Source organism: Ambystoma mexicanum, chromosome 2q, assembly GCF_040938575.1.
Source record: "Ambystoma mexicanum isolate Mex_15411 chromosome 2q, UKY_AmexF1_1, whole genome shotgun sequence".
In the NCBI taxonomy this organism is placed as follows: Eukaryota; Metazoa; Chordata; class Amphibia; order Caudata; family Ambystomatidae; genus Ambystoma; species Ambystoma mexicanum.
Window position 1 is genome coordinate 1,367,584,949 of NC_090924.1, and position 24,312 is coordinate 1,367,609,260.

General features: G+C 49.1%; 1 protein-coding gene across 2 annotated transcripts in view; it reads left to right on the forward strand.

Moving 5' to 3' along the window:
- TOP2B (DNA topoisomerase II beta) overlaps nt 1–24,312 on the forward strand; it is a 934,132-nt gene that overhangs the window by 483,087 nt on the left and 426,733 nt on the right. For both annotated transcript variants that reach the window (XM_069648849.1, XM_069648850.1), the window contains exon 16: nt 124–233. In XM_069648849.1, the coding sequence (XP_069504950.1) occupies nt 124–233 (110 nt within the window). The remainder of the gene's footprint in view (nt 1–123; nt 234–24,312) is intronic.

Here is a 24,312-nt window from a genome sequence, read left to right on the forward strand (position 1 = left end):
TCTGGTTTTGGGGTCACAGAATAAGTAACCTAATTCAAAATGGCCAGATACCAACCCACGTGAATGTGCCAGAAATCTAGTGCAGTGAAAAGTAACTTACTATATCTTTTCTAATATTTTCAGGTTTAGGTACGAGTACTGCTAAAGAAGCAAAAGAGTATTTTGCCGACATGGATCGGCACCGAATCATTTTCAGGTATGCTGGCCCAGAAGATGATGCTGCCATTACTCTGGTAAGGATGTTTTTTCACAATGTCCTATGCTGTTCCTGATCTTGATTTAGACAAGGAATTCATTATTAAATATATATTGAATGTAGGAAACATTGAATTTGAGTGTATTTTAACCATTTATTAATAAAATCATTTTGGATGTTGTGTTATAGTGGTTTGTGTTAGGCAACGTTTGAATGCAGTACCATCTGGAAACACTACAGACAACTAGGACTACAGGTATAGGCAACCCAACCGTTGGTATAAGCTTGTACTACACAGTTTTGGTAGTGTGTTGAGCAGCCAGGCTTATCTCAAGAGGGGAAATGTGAGCTGTAGTGAAGTTACACAAAGATTCACAGTTACAGGTATTCAAATTAACTCTTACACTCAAGGTTTCTTGCATAAACAATTAATAATATCAGTCAGTTATAAAGCCTTCTTCAAGAAGGGAGCAATAGAATAGTAACACACAAACCTACTTCATTACTGTACACTTTGAGTTTCTGAATCAGACAAGACCCTTTTGGGATGGCCTACAGCCCAAGGTGACTTCAGTAACAAGGGTGCTGGGGACATTAATATCTTACTGTTGGCATTCCGAATACTCCTTAAAAAGTAAGTAAAAGGCAAAAGTTATTAGAATACAAGAAGTTACAAATATTCGTAAGCAGGGCAAATACTTTCATATAGCAGTTAGAAGAGTCATTCAATTCATTAGGCCAAAGTCTTTGTATAGGATGCAGCACTTCAGGTAAGTAAATGGAAACGTCTTTGCACAAGTTCTTAGGAGTCTTTGATAAAAAGAAGAACCAAATGTAGGGTCCGAAGCTGATTAGACTTGTGAGTTGCAGATGTTACAAGCACTCCCACAGTAAGAGGTAAGTTCTCTTAAACTGGGTTAATTGTACCTTGGTAAAGAAGAAAAGATGCAGCTGAAGTCTTCTGTTTCTGTGCAGCTCTGCAGATCTCACTGTTCCTGGGCCTCAGTCGTGGGGACAAGAGGGAGGACTTCGGGGGACTCCTTCACTGTACTGGCACCGTCAAAGCTGGCAACCGGCAAAGTTTACTTTCAGTGGCTGTTTCACGTTTCAGCTTTTTGCGGTACAGCAAAAAGCAATAAGCGCGGTTCCTGGCTGTCAAGGTGGACTTGCCTCACATCTGAGGTGCTGCACTCGACTGAGGTGAGGTGGGGGGGGGCGGGGCTTGGTCAGTCCTGCTTCGTGGGAGTCCGGAGGATCTGCCAAAAGCTTTAGGCCAGCTTACAAGCAACGCTCACAATCTGGTGTCCCTCTCCCTAGCTATATGGATTCTTGCAGCAACTCTGAGGAAATTCAACCAGCTCCGAGATAAGTGTCCAGGTGGCTTACTTGGGGAGTTGATTGGTCCCACCAACTCAAAGGGAGAAGTCGTCCTTGCAGGGACTTCTCTGTCGATGCAAACTTGGCGATTCAGACCTGCAGCAGGGCTTCACCGGGCAAACCAACGGTCCAGGAGTTGCAGCAGCCGTCCTCTTCAAGTTGTTGTTCAGTTCCTTGGTCCAGTGGTAGACTCTGCGTTCCAAGCCAAGAGACTCGCCTTTTGTTCAGTTCTCTCCTATTAATTCTAGCCTAGCTGTCACTCACCCAGAAGGATGGCTGTCCTTGCCGGACTGTCAACCAGCCAATCACCATAGAGTGCATTTGGGTCTCCTAGGAGGCTAAGCACAGGGAGTTTCAGGCACCTCCCTCACTTCCTGTCTACCGCAGACACCCTGGAGCCAGAGGCGGGTTTCACTCCTGAAGCCTGAGAAAGGCGAAATGAACGAAGAGAACAAACCTGGTTTCGCTTGCAGAGAAAATCTCTAGAAGGACCTATCCACAAAGACATGGTGAAAAACAGACAGGGGACCATTTTGTCAAAGATGGCTCAGCGCCATTTTGAAAAAGACGGCTCCCGTGGTTAGCGTTACCAGAGCTGTGAACAGCCGCAGTAAATGCAATCCCTGGTAGTTTGGAACAAAACCACTGCCACCAGCCATTCTGTGAGGAAAGGGTAACATAAAATGTGTTACATGAGCATTTAGGCACAGGGGATACTAAGTAAACCCTCCAGCACTCTATTGTAAAATGGGGTTTGCTGTGTCTAGCAAGTACAATGCTAAGTAAGTCAATTTCACTCTACTGCGCTGGGAAACAGTAGTTTATCCCAGAGAAGGTATTTAAAACTTGGGAAACCTAAAAGACTTTCCTGTGCCACTGCACTGAAGGTGGTTTGTGACACAATTGTAAAAGATGATGCCTATGGAGTTTCAGACTCCAAAACCAAAAGAAATGTGGTTTAAATTGATGAAAAATGCATGAGAGAGGGGGAAAAAGGTCGCTCTCTCCAGGATAAAAATTAAAAGTCCTGAAGTCAAGCAAAAGAGCTGGGGAGTCTCTAAGGTAGAAGGGAAATGGCACATTTCTGAGAATTCTCCCCAACAACCCTTCTTCCTCTCCATGTAGCTTTACAAAGGAGAGTTGATGGCAATTGGAGACGCCGGAATTCATTCCAGCAGTGAACAAAAAGCTGACTAGCAAGTACAAAGCGTCAAGCAGTGGCTCTGACCCTTACTGTTAGTTTGGGGAACCCCTCAAGTGGATCTGTTTGCGACCTGTCTCGACCGGAAGTGCAAACTGTTCTGCTCCAGGGAATTTCCCTAGGGGACGCGTTTGTAGTGGACTGGGAGTTTCCACCCCTTTATGCGTTTTTCTCCGTCTCCGTCCCCGTCATTCCTCAGGAGGTTGAGAAAGTTTGGGAAATCCTTGATTCTAATTGCTCCGGATTGTGTCAAGATGACTTGGTACCCGGACCTTGCGGACATGTCCATCTGCCCTCCATACATCTTCTTCAAAGAAAGGCCCTTCTCTGGCAAGAGGGTCTGGTTCTCCATCCAGAGGTCAAGACACTCAACCTTCACACATGGTTTCTGAGAGGTTGAGATATAAGGATTGGGACCTCCCGGATGATGTAATGGAAAACTTGCTTTCGGCCAGAGGGCGAGCAACAAAATCATTGTATTGCTGCAGTTGGAACAAATTTAGCAGCTGGTGCAGGGATTAGAAAGTGGCTCCTTTTTCTATGCAATACAACTATGGTGTTATCTTGTTTGCTACATTTAGCGAATCTGGGGCTCCAGATTGGAACAATAAGTTTATCTGGCAGCGTTTTCAATTTTCAAGCGCTCTTCGCAAGAGACCTCATACGTTAAAACTCCTATAATCAATTTCTAAAAGGTCTCACTAATGTGTATCCACCTATTCCAGTCCCTGTATGGCATTTAAATCTAGTAGTAAAGTTTCTAACATGCATCCTTTTGAACCAATGCATTCATGTCCATTAAGACTATGAACTTTAAAGTCTATTTTGCTAGTAGCAATAACATCAGTCTACAGGGTGAACGAGTTGCAGGCACTTTCCTTTACCTCCATACACTATTTTCTTTAAGGACACATTTTCTGCAAAAATAGTCTCCATTTGTCACAAAAAGTAATTTTACCAACTTTATACCCGCCTCCTCATACTGGAAAGGAAGAGGAGAGACTACATACACAGGAACTTAGAAGGGCTATCAGTTTCTACATATCAAGAATGTCAAAGATTAGTCGTGAAGACCAGTTATTCATTGCCTATACTAGTCACAAATTAGGTTTGGCAGTAACAAAACGGACACTATCCAGATGGATTATTTTGGCTATTGGGGAATGTTACCGCTTGGTTGCTAAAGATCCTCCAGGCCTGAGACCTCATTTCCACATCCACTAACAAGGCTGAACTTTTCAAAATCTACAAGGAACTTGCCACCTCTACCACATGGTGGTCCAGGGACTGCAACCTACAGACGGGCAAGCCCTTTCGGCCGCTCACCCCAAAGGCCACCATCAGACTCCTTGCTCGAGGGCTGGGGAGCCACCCTGATCGCTCGGTCCACGGCACCTGGACTCGACAGGAGCAGGAATACCACATCAATTAGTTAGAGCTGAACGCCACCTGGCTAACGCTCAGAGCATTCCTACCACTTCTCAGGGCAAGGTTGTTTTCATCCAGACGGACAACTCGACCAGCATGTACTACATCAACAAGTTGGGAGGCACCTCTGTGCAGACTGGCGATCAGCATGTTGGAGTGGGCCCTGGAAAACCTCTACCTCATGGCAGTCCACCTCCCGCGGGAAGCCAACCTAGAGGCGGACCGGCTCAGCAGGTTGGGAGCGGACAATTAAGAGTGGCAGCTAAACAACCTTGTCATTCAGATCTTCAACAGGTGGGGTCATCCCCAGGTGGATCTCTGTGCCACCTGACACAACAAGAAGTGCCCTCAGTTCGCCTCCTGGCAGGGACAGAGCCCCGGCTCCCTGGGCGATGCATTTCTGCTTCAGTGGAATGGCATGAAGGCTTACGCCTTCCTGCCCAATCCGCTAATTCACAGAGTGATTTGCAGGATGAAGGAGTCTCACCAACTCAACATTATAATTGCTCCATTGTGCACGGCCAGGCCATAGTTTTTGGAGCTGCTCAGCCTCTCGGCGGTGCCTCCGATTCACCTCCCGACGGGCCCAGCACAACCTCAAGCGCAACAGGGGGGCAGGGTCCTCCACCCTGCACCACAGAAACTAGCCGTCACAGCGTGGTACCTGAGCAGGTAACGCTGCGGCACCTCAGCCTCTCACAGGCTAATCTGGAAATCATACAGGGCGCAAGGAGCAAAGCTACCAGGGCCCAGTATAAAAGTAATGTGGACCAGATTCTGCCACTAGGCAGACTACAAGGAAATTGACCCCCTAGCTTGTTCTCTGGACGAAGTGCTCTCCTTCTTGGCACACCTCGCCCACTCTGTTGTGCAGGTGGACACCTGCCATACATACCTCGCAGCCATAGGGGCTTAGAGGAACTCTGAGGAGGGGGATCTTCTCCTCCTCCAGTCCTATCGTCAAGAAAAATTTGACGGGGCTCGCAAGGCTCTACCCGCTGTCAAGAGGCCGCACCTAGTGTGGGACCTCAACATAGTATTGGCCGTCCTGGTGCACAAACCGGTCGAGCCAATGGCGTCCGCGGACATCAGGCTGGTCACCAACAAGACGGCCTTGCTAGGTGGCCTCACCTCAGCTCATAGAGTCAGCGAAATACAGGCGTTGGTCGCCTCGGAACCATATACTACCTTTCACAGGGACAAAGTAGTCCTGCGGATGCACCCAACATTTCTGCCCAAGGTGCCGTCTGCTTTGCACTTCAACACGGAAATAGTCCTTCCTACGTTCTTTCCCGATCCCAAGAATGAAGCACAGAGGGTGCTGCACTGCTTGGATGTTAGGCGTGCCCTGAAATTTTACTTGGATCGGACCACGGGCTTCCGCAAATCAGATGCCCTGTTTGTCACTTTTGGAGGCTCAAGACCAGGCTGTCAGGCCTCCATATCCCGCTGGATGTTCTTGGCCATCAAGGATGCGTACAAGGGCCAGCGCAAGCCGCTACCGGCCAACATGCATGCCCACACAGTCGGGGCCAAGGCAAGGCCATCACACGGCCAAACACTCCCTCTTGATGAGAATACCAAGGAAGACTGGGAGAACCGAATCCATCTCTGGACGGATCAGTATGAGGAAGCCTTTCGAACCAGTACTGCACAGACATGCAGAGCCTTCTGTAGCGGCACATCCGAGCATGCAAAGAGTCCATCAGTAAAGCAGCTGCATTGGAAGCTTTCAAGAAGATGGAGCTGATCGCAAGTAACACAGTTGTTGGCTCCCAGGTGCAGGAACGGGCAGGGCTGTGCATAGGATGCTGTAAGATGGAAGCCAGGATGGTGAATGATTGCATGTTGGCTGTCGCAATATCCAGTTTGTCATCCTGAAATGTTGGATAAAATGTTTTTTGCATTTCAATGTTTTGCCGCTCTAGAAACCATCCTAGTACAGCCGCCTCTCCTTTACGCTGTCAAGTACACATCAGTGCACTTCTTACTCGGTTTAACGCCCTTGGTGACTGTAGTCAGTGTGGTTGGAAATTCTAGGCAGTTTAAGAGATGCATGTGTGCATGTTGCCGTTCTACGACTTGGGTGACTGGCAAGGCTCGACTAAGCAGCCCAAGAGAGGTTGGACACATGGGTGGGTGCTGTTTTGAAGGTTGGAGATAGATTGCTATTAAAGAGTCTGTGAGGCCAGCTATAACCGATTCCTTTCGTTTGGTGGTCGCTGTATGCTAGGTGTTGAAGTACGTCAGGTGTTTCAGTCTGGACTGTGTGCACCAGACCGGATGTGCTTGGCCGTAGTCGTATTCTGTTGTGCATGGATGCTTGGCCGTGCCTGCAGCCTGTGTCCACTCTGGTGGTGTGAAGATATACGTACCGTAGGCTCCGAGATTACTCGGCTCGGGCAATAGATGTCCAGGTCTAGAATTGAGTCCTATACCAAAGGGCCTAGTTTTCACACTGTAGCCGGTATCCACGTGTATTAAACAGACGGAAACTGCGCCTAGATTTGAGAATCCTGTATAGTGGGAGAAGGCCAATGTTTCACAGTGCAGTAGGTTTAGGCATATGGTAAACAAAAACAGAGGCCACGCCTACAACCGAGAATCCTGTACAGTGGGAGAGGGTTCCAGGCATCACAATGCAGTAGATTTAATCATACGGTAAGCAAAGATGGAGGCTACACCTGTATTTGGGAATCCTGTATCGTGTGCAACAAGCTTCGGTCTACAAATACAGTAGGTCTCATATAATCAATAGGGGATGAGGCTACATCTAGATTCAAGTATCCTGCGTGGTGGGCGGGGTCGCCTAGGCTTCATAGTGCTGTAGGTTTCAGCCTATAATACAGTAGGTTTACGTAGTGTGGCAGGAATTGATGGTTTGCTGAACCTAGATTTGGGTATACCTTAGTAGTGTGAGATTGCTAGTGTTTAGAGGTTCCCTGAGTGAGCGATGCAGGTTGAGAGTGGCAGTGAGTTGCTTGATGATGGGCGTGCGCTACCCTGGGTTACCTATTTCATTGTTAGTCGTCTCTCTTGTGAGCCGGCGCGCAGGGCACGGTGGGAATTTAGCGAGTGTGCCACAGCGACCGCTGCTGGCTTGCCTGTATTGCTTGTCCTTTGGGAGTGTTCAACGAAGACTGCTGACTTACCTGGAGTACCAGTCTGTCAGGAGAAGCCACTGCGAGAGCTGCCGGCCCATGAGTTGTGATTGATGCGCAGGGATTTAATAGTGGTGTATTCACCGGGAGAGGAGTTGATTAAGAGTATTGGGAAGAGCCTGGTTTTAAGGGCCTTCCTGAATTTCAGATGGTTTTCAGTGTTGTGAATGTGCAATGGATAGGAATTCCAGATTGGCGCTTTGACGGAGAGGGAGGAACTGGCAAGTCTAATGGAGCTGTGGGGTGGGGATCACTAGGCGAAATGCAGTGCGAGATCTGAGGTGCCTTGAAGGTCGGTAGGGGACAATTTTGTCTGAGGAATTCAGGGCTGGTGTTGTGTACTGCTCGGTGAGTGATACACATGGTTTTGAAGTTGATGCGTCGGGCAATGGGGAGCCAGTGGTGGACTCTCGGGGTAGGGCTGATGTGTTCCCTGGCGGGCAGGTTAATGAGCACGCGTGCTGCAGCATTATGGATTATTTGGAGTTAAATTGGTTGAGATGCTGGGGCTCCTAGGTAGAGGCATTTTGCGTAGTCTAGGCGGGAAACGATGATGGAGTTGATGGCTGAGAATCAATGTGGATAAGTGAGGTCGGGGAGAATCCGCCTGAGGGGTATGAATACACTTGGTGGTGTGTTTGGTGAGGGATAAAAGAGTCAAAATCGCATCTGAGGTTTTTTTTTTAACAACGTTGGAGGGTGCAGGAGCTTGTCCTAGTGATTTGGGCCATGGGATTGGTTGGGGGATGAGTGAAGTTTTCAGCAGACTAGGATTTCAGTTTTCCCTGGGTTGAGGATTAGATGGTTGGTCGTCATCCAGTGATCAATGTCCGTGTTAGACACGATTGTAGGCAGTACCCTTTGGGTGCACCTCAACAACCCTCCTTGCAATAGGAACCCAATCTTTGGTATAATACACAGGTTGGTAGCATGATTGAGCAGCCAGGCTTATCTCAAGAGGAGTCCATGTGAGCTATAGGGGAGGTACACAGATTCACAGTGCCATGTATTCAAATAAACCTTTACACACAAGGTTTCTTGATTACCGGCCTAGCCTTTCCATCCATGGATAGAGTGCAAAACATGCTTCGGCAAATACACCAGTATCAAGCCTGTCTCCAGCTAAGCGTACGTAAAGCAATGCGATTACTAGGCATGATGGCATTATGCATTTATCTAGTCCCACATGCTTGTCTGCGCATGCAACAAATGCAGGAGTGGTTGGCAAAACAATGGTCTCAAGCAAGTGGTCAGTGGGACGATCTAGTGGTTGTTTCACCAACACTGGTACAAAACCTACGTTGCTGGTTGAAAGAAAACCTGTTAAAGGGAAAACCCTTCCACGATCCGGAGGCGCAAGCGGTTGTCTTGACAGACGAGTCACTTTCCGGGTGGGGGGGCTCATTACCTTCAGCACATGGTCTGTGGGCACCAGTCACTGCACAGAACCATATCAACCTTCTGGAACTATTAGCAGTACTCGAAGCACTTCAGGTGTTTGAGATGCAACTGATGAACTAGTTCGTTCTAATTCTAACAGACAGCACAACTGCCATGTTCTATATCAACAAACGGGGGCACACAAACTCCAAATCTATCCAAGTTGGCACAAAAATATGGAGGTGGGCACTCAAACGGGGGATATCCTTATCCTCCCAACACGTTTCAGGGGTACTCGACACTCTAGCTGACTCTCTGAGCACCGATCCCCCTACCAGAGGAACACGATTGGCAACTACACTCAAGTGTCATAGACCACATAGTCTCTCAATGGGGTTATCCCACAATAGACTTGTTCTCTACAAAAGAAAACGAGCAATGCCCAGGCTTCGCGTCTAAGTTCCACCTGCAAGACTCCAAGGGGAATGCCCTCTGGATGAACTGGTCAGGGAAATTTGCTTACGCATCCCGCCACCCACTACCATCTCCCCACCCCGCCCGACACCGTTAATGAGCAGGATGATGAAAAAGATGCACAGAGAACCGATGACGCTAGTCCTAGTTGCTCCTATGTGGGTGATACAACTGGTGATGTGCAATCCCATCAAACTCCTGTACCTAACCAACCTGTTAACCCAACACAAAGGAACAACGGTACACCCTCAGCCGCACTCAATGAACTTGGCACCTCAATCTACCACAGCGGTCTATGGATATCCTCAAGGAAACCTAACACTAGATACTGTTATTTCGACAAGTGGAAAAGATTCGTAATTTGGTGCCAGTCCAAACAAATAAATAAACCCCATAGAATGTATGGCGGCTTTATCGGCATATTTATCGGCATATACCACAAGGTATTGTGGTGGAAGATTCCAGTCATTAAAGCATTCATGGAAGTAGTAAAGAGACTCCACCCTCCTATTTCAAACCCACCACCAGGTTGGGAATCTCATGTAGTGTTGGCAAAGCTCATGGGGCCCCCATTCGAGCCTATGCATAAATCAAGCTTTAAACACCTGACATACCTGCCACCTTAGTGGCTAACACCTCCATAAGAAGAGTTAGTGAATTTTAAGCACGGTCAGTGCAAGATCCTTTCTTTATCATTCACAAAGATAAATTGGTTTTACGTACACATCCTAGGTTCTACCCTAAATTTCTAAATTCCACGTGAACCAAGCCATTGACCTTACGGCTTTCTTTCAGAAACCAACTAGCTCAGCTGAGGTAAAACTCCACACTCTAGATGTGAGGAGAGCGGTTCTTCACTACGTAAACAAGACCGGACCGCTTAGAAAAACAGATCAACTGTTTGTCTCCATAGCAAGAGGCAGAGAAGGAGACCACATTTTTTGAAAAATGCCATCTCCAGATGGATAGTAAGATGTATTCAATTGTGCTATTCATTATCAAACAAAACCATGACTTTTGCACCAAAAGCTCACTCCAGTTTTTTTTCTTCGTGGTACCCAAGGTGAGTGGAGCCTCCTTCTGAGCCTCCATTCTGTCCAAAATAACTTCAAAAACTCCCCGCCCCCCCTGCCCGCACGCACCCCCTCGCTCCTGCTTTGTGGTCTTCCCTCACCCGCGACCCGATTGGCCCTTCGAAGGGTACATTACTGATCACTCCAGGGCAGCCCTCTGCCCGGCAGCCCCATCGGCTAAAGACCCCGAGGCAAAGGACGCCTCCAACGAGGCGGCTCCAGATGGTATCTGCAGGAGAAACCAGTAGCCTGCCATCATCCACCACCAACCAAAAAGTAAGTGTGGCAAGAGTTGGGACTGAAGCAATTACTTCATGCCAGAAAGCCCTACCACTTCTACTTAAAAAGTCTTAAAAGTATCACTGTTACATCGAACTGTCACATATTAAGGTCAAACGATTATTCGTAGCCTAATAGCATCATAATATTGAACCCCTCCATCTAGACTGTGCTCCCAACATCGAGTGTTCCCTGATAACGTTACTGTGCCAAAGTTTGAACTTAGAATGTGTGCCTAATAGCGTAACTGTGGTATAGTTTAATCTGGAAAATATGCCTAATAGTGCCACTGTGCTGGGGTTGAATCTAGAAAGTGTGCCTAATATCATCACTGTGCTAAAGTTTAGTGGATGGGAGTGGCTATATCTCTGTATATCCTATTTATGCTATATATATATATATATATATATATATATATATATATATATATATATATATATATACATATATATATTTCTGAGGCTTGTGGAATCTGCTTAGATCACATGCTGTGCATAGGCCGACATCTAGTGGAAGCTGCGGAGTATTACAGTTTGTTTTTCGAAAATCGAAAAAGGGTGTCGACACAGGGCGTGCCAGTAATACTATCCCTAGTGTGACGTCCACTGTACCCATGATCCCTCACGCGTCTAGGATCCCCAGATTGTTTTTTTCCGCCATTCTGGTCGGAAGCACTTCATCGGAGTTCCCTGGCTTTGCCATATTTACACTTAAAACTAATTCTAATTTGCCCCATTTTCTCACCCCTACGTCGACCAGCATCTCGACGCCGAACCGGGGAGGAGATCAACGTCGAAACCCGACGGATTGGGCCTTGAGGCTTCCGCCTCGGCTCGGGCCTGGGCCGCTGGCCTCGGCCCTACAGTAGGGAGAGTGGGGGGTGGTACACTTCCACACTCGGTTAGAAACACCTTCTTACCTACACACACTTGCCCGCTGCCCACAGGCGCGTATGGAGGGTACGCCCTTTCAGTTTTGCCCCAAGTGTAATAAAAAATACCCTTGGGTAGATAAGCACGCTACGTGCAACCTTTGCCTTCCCAGAGACCACCCCGAGGCGGGTTGCAGGGCCTGTAGCAGGTTTAAGACAAAAACTCTTAAGGACCGCTCCACCAAGCGTTGGGCCCACCACGCCAAGCTAGCAGCTATGGAGGCGGAGGGTACCTTCAGCGACGGCAGCGACGCCGGACTTTCGGACGGCGAGGGCACCAAGGCGTCGAAAGACAGCCTAACGCACGTCCCCGGCCTCGGAAGGTCGTCCGTCCCGGCGACTATGGGGAAGTCCCCCGGCGACAAGAGCGTTACACATACACACGCTAAACACAAAAAACCCACCCGAGATTCGACGTCGTCGAAACCTCGGAAAGAGGCACAAAAGGAGCGGTCCGAAAGGACGTCCTCTGGGCGGTCCCGGTCGAGGTCGCCGCACGACGTCAGGCAAGCCTCCACACTTGCACATAGTGCCTCGCCCATTAACATCACGGAAGATCACTCGTCCGGAGACGAACACGGCTTCCATCCCCAGCCTGCACCCCAGGGAAAGGGTACATCACTTGGGAGTGAGGAGGGCCCAGTTTCGAAGCCTAGTTCGAAACACAGGGATTCCACCTCCGATTCTCGACGCCAGGCGTCGAAAGATAGGGGAAAGGGTAAACACACTTCCACCCACGGGGAAGGGGTTAAGCAACAAAGGAAACAACCCTTGCAATCCCCCACTACAATAGAACTGACTTCCCCGTCCAAGTCTTCTCAGGGACAGTCCATAGAGAGTTCCAGCAGGGTCACCCCAAGCTCAAAACTCTGGTCATGCGAGGACATTGACAGAGTAATGTCAAGGATGTCCTCCATAGCAAATTTCTTCGAAAGACACCCTGACCAACTACTAGCTTTAAACCCTCAGGAATCTTCTCCCTCAGGTTCAAGGGACCCTATCCCTTCAAATAAAAGGCCCCGGGTCGAAACACCAGTAAAGGCTTCAGAACCCTTCGAGGTCCAACCCTATTCTTGCCTTTTCCCTACAGGCCAAGGAGACTCTTCCCTTATAGAGGGCCAGGATTTTGAGACACCAGAAGATCTCGCAGTGTCAGATTATTACGGGGAGGACGAAGACGAGGATGAGCCAGAAAATAGCCCAGATATTTTCAGAATGGACTCACCAGTCGAAAGGGAAGCCCCAGTGTCTGATTCCCCAATAGATAATCAGCCCCTCCTGAATGAACTGCTCTCTCGGGCAGCTAACCACTTCCACATAGACACACAAGGTGTCCAAGAAGAGAGGGACTTCGCGGAGGAACTAATAGGGGAAAGGAAGACAGTAGCCCAGACCATTCCCATCCTGAAATCTATTCAACGCAGAATAGCACCATCCCTTGTCAACCCAAACTTGACAAGACCTGTAAACCCGAGAGTAGAGAAGCTGTTTAAAGCAGCCCAGTCGGACCCTCTATATATTAGAGGCCAACTTAAGCCAGACTCTCTAGTCGTAACTAACACCCGCAAGAGAGCTGGAACCCCATTATCTTCCTCGGAGGCTCCCCCCGACAAAGAAAGTAAGAAACTCTATGGTTTTGGTAGAAAAGTAGCTTCCACGGCAGCCTACCAAACCAGAATCGCGAATTCCACCACACTGTTGGCCAGCTACAACTGCCATCAGTGGGAAGAAGTGGCAGCACTAATAGATTCCGCTCCCGAACCCCTTAAGAGCCAGCTATCTCGCATTTGTGCAGAGGGAAGAAACATCTCAGGCTGCATTTTAAAAGCAACTTTAGACGCCGCAGACAATGCGGGTAGAATTATAGCAGAGGGGACTGTCATCAAAAGACATGCTTGGTTGAGGCAGTCGGGATTCAGAGCTGAAACACAAGCTGCACTCTTAGACAAACCAGTGGAAAGTGATCTCCTGTTTGGAAAGGCAGTCGAGGACGCGCTAAAAAACGCTAAGGAGGAATTCGACACCCTCAAATCCCTTGGCCAGTTAACTACAAAACCACCTAACCAAAGAGGGAACGGCAATTTTCGTCGCCCCCGCGGCCAAAATTCCAATAGAGGAAATAGCTATTCCCACACCCAGGGTACACAGTGGAACACCAACTCACAACAGTCTACCCAGGGGTATGGTAGGGCTAGTAGAAGAGGGCGGCAGCCCCAGTAAAGGAGGCGGCACGCCTCCACCAAAGCAGTGACGCTCATTTCAGGGTCCCTTCCCATGCAACCCCAGTAGGGGGACGAATATCCAGCTTCACCCAGGCATGGGAAGGGATAACATCCGACAGATGGGTGCTGTCGACAGTATCCAAGGGGTACTGCATAGAACTACTGCAACGTCCCCGAAACCACCCTCCAAGACAAAAAGTCCACTCTTTAGAACATCAAAAGATCCTCCTCGAGGAAGTCTACAATCTGCTCCTAAAGGACGCGATAGAACTCGTCCCAGGACACCAGGTAAACAAGGGTATCTATTCAACTTACTTCCTTGTGCCAAAGAAAGATTTAACAATGCGCCCAGTATTGGACTTACGGCCTGCCAACAAGTATGTCAAGCCCCAAAAATTCCGTATGACCACGCTACAAGAGGTAATCCCACTCCTAAAAAAGGGGGATTACATGGCAACCTTGGATATGAAAGATGCCTATTTTCATATTTCTATGCTCCCGGCACACAGAAAATACTTGCGCTTCAAGGTGGACAGTCGCCACTACCAATTCAAGGTACTGCCCTTCGGGATAGCTTCAGCACCAAGGGTATTCACCAAGGTACTGGCGGTGGCAGCTGCACACCTACGCAGGGAGGCAATCCCAGTGTACCCTTATCTAGACGACTGGCTCATAACGGGGGAAACCCCAGGAATCTGCAGATCAAACATTCAGAGGACTATCGACCTCCTCCACGAATTAGGCTTCTCTATCAACGAGAAGAAGTCAAGTCTGGTGCCAAGCACCTCAAAACAGTTTCTAGGAGCTATCCTAGATACTCAGAGAGAATTGACCTTCCCTTCGGAAGAAAGAATTCGGAATATACTTCTGCAAATTCCGCATTATCAGTCAGGTCAACAGATAACAGTACGCAAAGCTATGCGGTTACTGGGCATGATGGCGTCATGCATTTACCTGGTCCCCCACGCGCGTCTGCGCATGCGTCCCATGCAGGAATGGTTGGCGAAACAGTGGTCTCAGGCAAGTGGTCAGTGGGACGATCTAGTGGTCGTTTCGCCAACACTCGTACAGAGCCTACACTGGTGGACAAGAGAGAATATCGCAAAGGGGAAACCCTTTTACGATCCCGAAGTACAGGCAGTGGTTACTACAGATGCATGCCTGACTGGGTGGGGAGCTCACCATCTCCACCACACAGCTCAGGGTCTCTGGTCTCACTCAGTAGCCAAGAACCACATCAATCTGCTAGAGCTTCTGGCAGTATTCCGTGCGCTGCAGGCGTTCGAGCCCCATCTACTGAACTTGTCGGTGCAGATCAGGACGGACAGCACGACAGCCATGTTCTATCTGAACAAGCAAGGAGGGACTCGTTCGCCAAATCTGTCCAAGCTTGCCCAGAAAATATGGATATGGGCACTCAGACGGAACATCTTCCTGTCATCACAACATGTTCCAGGGGAGCTCAATTCCCTAGCGGATGCTCTAAGCAGAGACCCCCTCCCAGAAGAACACGAATGGGTCCTTCACAGAGACGTAGTAGAAGATCTCTTCTCTCAGTGGGGTTTCCCCACTATAGACCTATTCGCCACAAGCGAAAACAAACAATGCCCAGGATTTGCATCCAGGTTCCCCCAAACGGACTCCCAGGGGAATGCCCTGCGGATGAACTGGTTGGGGATGTTTGCGTACGCTTTTCCACCAACTCCTCTCATCAGGAAGGTGGTGTACAAGATGAACAAGGAATCAATGACGCTCATCCTAGTTGTTCCCTGTTGGGCGAGACAACCATGGTTTCCACACCTACGCAGGATGGCGGTGTGCGAGCCCATCAGACTCCCAGCCTGGTACAACCTTCTGTCCCAGCAACAAGGTCAAACACTGCATCAGGAACCCAACTCTATGAACCTAGCAGCATGGCTCCTGAAGTCATAGAGTTTGGACATCTCAAATTACCACAGAGGTGTATGGACATTCTAAAAGAGTCCAGGAAACCAAATGCAAGACACTGTTACTTTGACAAGTGGAAAAGATTCGTTATCTGGTGCCAGAATAAACAAATCAACCCGGTTGATTGCACTCCTTCCAACGTTGTAACATACATGCTCCACCTGCTGGATGCAGGGTTGGTTTTTAACTCTCTGAAAGTACACCTGGCAGCCCTCTCGGCTTACACCACATCCCATAACAGGGTCTCGTGGTGGAAAGTACCAGTGGTTAAAGCCTTCATGGAAGGAGTAAAGAGACTTCACCCTCCTATTTCGAACCCACCGCCAGGATGGGACCTCAACGTGGTGCTAGCTAAGCTCATGGGGCCCCCCTTCGAACCCATGCATAAAAGTAGTCTCAAACACCTGACTTATAAAACGGCCTTCTTAGTAGCCATTGCCTCCATAAGAAGGGTCAGTGAAATTCAGGCTCTGTCAGTGCAAGATCCTTTCTTTACTATCCACAAGGACAAACTGGTTTTACGCACACACCCTAGGTTCTCACCAAAATTCATATCTAAGTTCCATGTAAACCAGTCCATCGAGCTTCCGGCTTTCTTCCAAAACCCACAAAGCTCGGCTGAGGTGAAACTACACACCCTAGATGTGCGTAGGGCGGTCTTATACTATGTAAATAAAACCAGACCGCTAAGGAAAACAGATCAACTCTTTGTCTCCGTAGCTACAGGCAGAGAGGGGGATCGCGTCTCTAAGGGCGCTATCTCTAAGTGGATTATCAACTGTATACAGCTGTGTTACTCTCTTTCTAAAAAGACTCTGCCGTTTACACCAAGGGCCCACTCTACTAGAGGCATTGGGGCCACTCTGGCTTTCATTGCAAATGTTCCCCTCGACACCATTTGCAAAGCAGCTACTTGGAGCTCTATTCACACTTTTACTCAGCATTACTGCATTGACACTCATTCCAAGACAGATACACAAGTGGGACAAGCGGTTCTAAGACACCTGTTTGCTCATGACCCTTCTCACATCCCACCTCCTTCTTCTGGTACTGCTCGCTAATCTATGCACAGCATGTGATCTAAGCAGATTCCACAAGCCTCAGAAGGGATACATTACTCACCGTAATCGTATTTCTGATGCTTGTATCTGCTTAGATTCACATGCGACCCACCCTTCCTCCCCTCCGAGAGAAGGCGCATGGTTGCTTGTAGTCTTACCTTTCTGTCTATCTGCTTGGACTATCTGTACTCACGCTACTCCTCATGCTACCTCATGTCAGGAAAAACACAATCTGGGGATCCTAGACGCGTGAGGGATCATGGGTACAGTGGACGTCACACTAGGGATAGTATTACTGGCACGCCCTGTGTCGACGCCCTTTTTCGATTTTCGAAAAACAAACTGTAATACTCCGCAGCTTCCACTAGATGTCGGCCTATGCACAGCATGTGAATCTAAGCAGATACAAGCATCAGAAATACGATTACGGTGAGTAATGTATCCCATACACTATGTACCTGTATCCCCATGTTATCTGCATCACACGTTTACCCTATCCATCCTGTCTCTTTATATACGTATGCCGCTATGTGCGCCCCCTGTCCTGCTCTCGTGCTTGGTCGCAGGCGCTTTACTGATGACCACCATATCACACTACTACGCTTACTCTCTCCTATACACCATCATTCAACCAGAACACAGCTATGCTATGACGCATTCGGCCTAGCTCTTCTCATACTAACATGACCCCACAAACACCTCATCATCCTAATAAAACACAGCTTGCTGACCACATTCCAGCTAGTTTAGGCATCTCCTCAGGCCTTACGCAGCCAGAACTCAGTCTGGGTGTCCACCCTCCAGACTGAACACATCCAACTGATTTCCTCAGCACCACACCTACTGCTAAGAAGCGGCTATCGTGTAATAACCACACCAGCTGCACACATATCCGGTGCGCCCACGCACCATATGACACTCTGTCTCTCTCTCTCTCCTGACTTGAACTGCGGTTCCTGAAGGCGTTCAACCTACCAGCGCTTTGAAGTCATACCAATGATGCATAAGGCGCTATATAAATGCTGAGTAACATAACCTAACATAACATTCCGGCGCCATGTCCCTTGGCAGGTCATAAGCAGGGCGGACACTTGGGCCACTCCCTCGGCTTTCTGCAAGCATTACTGTTTGGAAGCCTGCTCTAAATCTGATGCGGCTTTCGGACAGGCGGTTCTCAAGAACCTATTTGCTTAAGGAGTCTCTTCTCCACCCTGGGGCTACATTCAGTTTTAATTGTCCATGCATTATGGAGGAAAGGGGACGGTACGTAAGAGTATTTATAAGTTACTCACCGTAGTGACTAACGTACTCTTGGTCCCCTTTCCTCCATACGTCCCACCGTCCTCCCCCCTAATAATACTGGTGTCATTAGGCAATGTTAAATCTATTGTCGACGCGTCAATGGGGACTGAGGTGTGGCTCCGGAGGGCAGTGTCAGGGCAATGCATGCTCCCAGGGCTGCACACCCACGTGCCTCTTAATTTAAAGTGGAAGAAGGTTTGTTCTGGTGAAAAAGGTTCCGTCTCCCGTCCCTTGGAAGGGACGCCCATGCAGTCTGGAGGAAAGGGGACTAGGGACTAATAGTACGATAGTCACTATGGTGACTAACTTATAATTTACCAGCTTTTATTGTCTTTTCAATACTGAATCCTAACTTTGTTTGAATGTTACTAGTAGGTAACGTTTTTAAAGAATGCTTATTTAAACCTTGTGTATATTCTAAATACACATTTATATATAACTTAGTGTTACTTGGCTACTTATACTTACTGGTTTCAATTCTATAGCTCTACAGCTCACATTACCCCTCTTAAGATAAGCGTAGCTGCTCAGTCACACTACCAACTTGTGTAGTGTAGGCCTATATTAAAAGGTGGATTACCTAATACCAAGAAGAAAGTCTTGTCTAGTCCTCACCAGTTGGACTTCACTAATTCTTACCCAACATGGATGACATGCTCTTTCGTCGCTCACTTTTCATCCTGGGACTCCCAGGTGAGCTTCCACGGCCCAACGACCCTCCGGTCCCTTGATTGCAGCCAGTAGTTGATTGTTCAAAAGCCCATTCTACCCGCATGCAGGCTGCTCCCTCCAGGCCCCTGCATCGTAGTTCCTCCCTTCTGCCTGCCCACCTCCCGTGGTTGGCCATCTCCTCCTTTCGTGTTGAATCGCCACAAAGCCGAGTGCCTGCGTGCCCCTTTTCATCCCGAGACTTCCCAGGTGGGCTTCCACGGCCCAGAGAACCTGCGGTCCCTTGATTGCAGCCAGTAGTTGTTTGTCCAATCGCCTGTTCTCGCTGCGTACAGCCCACTCCCTCCAGGCCCCTGCATCGTAGATCCTCCCTTCTGCCCACCCACCTCCCGTGATTGGCCATATCCCAGGTCATAGTAAACCCTCCCAGGGCAGCCCTCTGCCCGTGCAGCCTCTTCGGCTAAGTGCGGCTTCTTCAGGGGTGACTCCAGAGAGTCAGCAGGAGTCCGCAGGAGAAGCGAGAAGAAGCCAGTAGCCTGCCGTTAACCAGCACCAACCAATAAAGTGTAGCACGGGTGGGGGACTAAAGCAATCACTTACTCCAGAAAACCCTGCCACTCATAATTAACAATAACCCATCTCTGAACTGTAAATGTTTGCACATACCACACTTAGACAGACCTGTAAATCTTAACGTGTGCCACACCCCGATTGAGATTACACTAAAAGCTTACTGTGATGAATTCTGCATCTTAAGACTGTGTCACGCCTAGATATTGTGGTCAAGTGAGTTTTTACTCTAGAAATTTACTGTATTGAATTCTACATCTAGAGATTGTGGTCAAGCGACATTGAGATTGCACTAAAAGTTTTATTCAAATGGATTGTGTCCTCCAACGTATTCTACATCTTTGACATGTAATGTCCACAGCTGTTCACTTCGGAAACTTTTTTTTGGCAGAGGGTGGCCTCTGTCGAGGGCGACGTCACTGGATGTTGTAAATCGGAAGCACGGCGCCCATAGCCTCAGTTCCGTTTTTTCCAAAAACGTGTTTGCTTCGAGAATTCGGCACACCTCGTGTGTTTCATCGCAGAGATGTCTTCTTCTTCGACCCCTCCGGCTCCGCGGTCTGGCTTCAAGATCTGCCGGGATTGCAAGTCGAAAATGTCGATCACTGACCCGCATCACATTTGTTTGTGGTCCTTGGGCCAGAGTCACGACACGGACGACTGTTCTAAATGCCAGTCGCTGACTGCCAAGGCCTTGCGGGAGCAGAAGGGGCACACGTTAGGTTAGGTAGATAGGGGCTCTAAGCCGAGTAAGTCCTGTACTTCTAAATCGAAGACCAAAGGGGTGTCCACCGACTATTCGATGGGCGACTCTCTGCATCAGGAGGAGGCCCGGGGTTCTCGGTCACGGAGTGGTTCCTGCCATTCTTCTTCATCATGGCGTTCTCAGAAGCACCGTCACTGGTCGCCTTCCCCGTCCTCCTCGGAGGATGGAGCCGCGAGGAAAGTGGCATGCCTGACAAAGTCCTACACTCCGGAGGAATCGGATGCCTTTAAGGAGCAGATGTTAGCGATATTTCAATCGCAGGGCATGGTTCCGGTCGAGCCTTCTAACAAAGCCAGCAAGGAACGATCTCGTACCGTGGCTCGCACGCCTTTGGGCACGGGTCTTCGGTCAATTGGAGGAGTTGAGGCAAACCCTTCATGATGCCAGTGGGTTGGACACTTCTCCGGAAGTGGAATTTGGCAGGCCTGAGCCTGGTGCTCATGCTGAGTCTTCGTACAGGCGGCTCATGGCTAGGGTCTCGGAGTATCTGGGCTGGTCCAGTCCTCCTGAAGACTTCGTTCAGGATGATCTAACGGACAGAATCTTTAAGCTCAGCTGTGCGTCAACCTCTGCCTTTTCATCCTAGGCGACAACAGTGGAGGAGAGGTTCTTTTCGTTACTACTCCTCCTTTGGTAGAACGAAAGGGGCCGCCAGTCAAAGGGGACAGCGAAAAAGTACCCGTGGTGGCCGGGGAAATAGAGGTGCCAAAGCCGGTCAGGAAGCTGCCTCTTTGCCTTCATGCACTGCCACAACCGCTCCAAGACAGTCATGAGGCCATGTCCCATGGTTCGCCGGTCGGGGGCAGGCTCTCTCAGCATCTCGAAGAGTGGCAAGCCATTACTTCGGATGCGTTGGTGCTGGATACGATAGCCCACGGCTACTGTCTTCCCTTCCTAAAGCGGCCTCACGACAATCCACCGGGGAAACTCTTTGAAGCTTCCAGATCCGCTCCTTGCGCAGGAAATCTCAACCCTGCTGGAGAAGGGCGCTATAAAACTGGTGCCTGTAGCGGAGAGGAACAAATGGTATGCCCCCGTTTTTTTTATTATCCCAAAGAAAGACAGGCGATTGAGGCCCATCCTGTACTTGCGTTGGTTGAACAAACTTCTAAGGAAGGACAAGTTCAAGATGGTTACTCTTTTTCAAGTCCTCCAGGCCCTTCATTTTCAGGATTGGTTTGTGTCTCTGGACCTACAGGATGCTTACTTTCATGTGCCGATTCATCCCAAGCACAGAAAGTACCTGAGGTTTGCGGCTGGAGACTCGCACCTTCAGTTTCGGGTCCTGCCATTCGGATTGACCTCCGCCCGAGGGTCTTCACCAAGCTAAGGGTGGTGGTGGCAGCATACCTCGGGTGAAGGGGGAGGGGGAGTCACGTCTACCCCTACCTGGACGACTGGCTGATCTGGGTGTGCTCTCCCGAGCAGGCATTGGATCACCTCGCACCTGCTGCTCCCTCCACAGGCTGGGCTTCTTCCTCACTTTCAAGAAGTTGCATCTGACACCTTCCAAACCGCTCCAGTACATCGGGGCTGTGTTGGACACGTCCTTGGGGGAAGTGCTCGCCTCCCAAGGTGAGGGCTCATCACATTGTGCAGATGGTGGACATGTTTCAACATGCCCAGTCTCTCCCGGCTTTCAAATTCTTAAGGTTGCTTGGCCTCATGGCTTCCTGCATTTTTCTGGTGCCAGAGGCCAGGCTGAGGGTGAGATCCCTGCAATGGGTCCTCAAAGATGCAGTGGTCACAGTTCTCAGGCAAGATGTGGGATCCCGTTCAGATTCCATTCTCGGTCTCCCAGGATCTTCTGTGGTGGGCCAACGACGGGAACCTGATGAAGGGAGAGCCGTTTTGGCAACCATGGCCGGAGGTGACTGTAGTGACTGATGCTTCCCTCACAGGATTGGGCACTCATGCCGACGATTTGACCGCCAGCAGTCGTTGGTTTCCTCTGGAGTCCAAACTCCACATCAACCTGTTAGAGCTGAGGGTCATCAGGCTAGCCCTAAAGGCTTTTCTACCGGCTGTATGGGCGGGCGGGGGGAGGGAGAGGAGAGCGTCCTGATCATGTCGGACAACACAGTGGCCATGTATTACCTCAACAATAAAGGGGGGGATAGGGTCACTCCCGTTGTGCATAGAGGCAATGCAGCTCTGGTTCTGGGCAATCCAGCAGGGAATTTCGGCCTCAGCAGTTCTTCTGGCCGGAGACGAAAATGCGGCAGCAGACGCTCTGAGCAAGCAGAGCACGATCTCTCACGAGTGAGAGTTGGCTCAGGAAGTCCTTCAGGAGATCTTCGCCCTTTGTGGAACTCCACAAGTGGAACTCTTTGCCACCAGTTTCAACCGGAAGTGCAAGAGATTCTGCTCAAGGGAATTTCCTCCGAGAGGAGCCTTAGTAGACGCGTTCGTAGTGGATTGGTCATTCCCACTGCTGTACGCATTTCCTTCAGTCCCTTTCATTCTTCAAGTGTTGCGAAGGTTCGGTTCCCACATGATCCTCATTGCTCTGGATTGGGCCAGGCGATCCTGGTACCCAGACCTTCTTGAAATGTCCATCTGCCCTCCACGCCGTATTCCCTACTGAGAGGATCTGCTCTTACGTGAGTAGGGGCGGGCGGGGTCAGGTCTCTATCCAGAGGTCAAGACTCTCAACCTTCATGCTTGGTATCTGAAAGGTTGAGGTATAAAGATTGGGACCTCCCGGATGACGTGATGGAGGTGTTGCTTTCGGCCAGGTGGCCGGTAAAAAATCCCTGTACCGTTGGCTTAAGTTCTGTGACTGGTGCAGAGGTCACAATGTTGATCCTTTTCAGTGCTCCATTCCTATGGTTTTTGTCTTTTTTTCTTTCATTGGCCCACAGAGGCCTTCAAGTGGGTACCATTAAGGGTTACCTGGCGGCGCTGTCTATCTTTAAGCGCTCGTCTGAAGAATGTTCTTACCTTAAGATTCCTTTGATTTCTCAATTTATTAAAGGACTGACTAATGTGTTCCCGTCGTCCCCTTTCCAGGTGCCGGTTTGGGATTTAAATTTGGTTTTGAAATTTCTCATGGGTGCTCCGTTTTAACCTCTGCACTCTTGTCCTTTGAGATTATTGTCCTTCAAGACTGTGTTCTTGGTTGCGGTTACTTCCGCTCGCAGAGTGAGTGAATTGCAGGCACTTTCCTCTAAGCCGCCATTTACTGTGTTCCACAAGGACAGGGTTGTACTGCGGGTACGCCTTCCTTTCTTCCTAAGGTAGTATCTGAATTTCATTTGAGTCAGAAGGTGGTTCTCCCTTCTTTCTATGCTCCTCCTCATCCTGGTAAGGAAGAGGGGTGACTCATCGGTTAGATCCATGGAGTGCTCTTAGCTTTTACATTTCTAGGATGGCCAGGGTCAGCGTGGATGATCAACTCTTTGTGGGATATGCTGGACACCGATTGGGCCAGGCTGTTCCCAAACAGACCTTGTCCAGGTGGATTAGCCTCACCATTACGCAGTGTTACCGATTGACGTATAAGGACCCTCCTGAAGGGCTACAAGCTCATTCCACTAGGGGCGTGGCTACTTTCACCGCTCTCCAGCGTGATGTTCCTATTAGGAATATTTGTGATGCCGCTACATGGGCTTCGCTCCACACCTTTTGTTAAGCATTACTCCCTGGATACAATCCATGGTCAGGATATGGCCTTTGGTAAGGCGGTTCTTTATTCCTCCATCTGATTGGGTACTCTAAATTCTTTTCCCTCCTCCATTTTCTGGTACTGCTTTGGGAGTCTGTCAAAGATGTGGAATACGTTAGAGGACACAATCCATTCGAAGAACAAGTTACTTAACAACTGGTAACGTTCTTTCGACTGGCTGTTCCAACGTATTCCACATCGCCCTCCCAGTCTGCCCCTCTGGAGAAATTCCTATGCGATTGCAGCCTACGTTTCCGCAAAGCTATGTGCAGTCAAGCAGGCATGAGACTGGTGCCACATGTTCTGGGGGGAGAAAACTTACTGAGGCTACGGGCACCGTGCGTCCTATTTATAACATCCGGTGACGTTGCCCTCGACGGAGGCCTTTGAGGGACATCGACCCGACGTCATTGACACATGACGCCCTCTGCCGAAAAAAAGTTTCCGAAGTGCACAGCTGTGGACATTACTTGTCAAAGATGTGGAATACGTTGGAATCCTGTCGAAAGAACGTTACCAGTTGGTAAGTTCATCTGTTGAATTCTGCATCTTAAGACTGTCACTCCTAGATATTGTGGTCAAGCGACTTTGAGATTGCACTAAAAGTT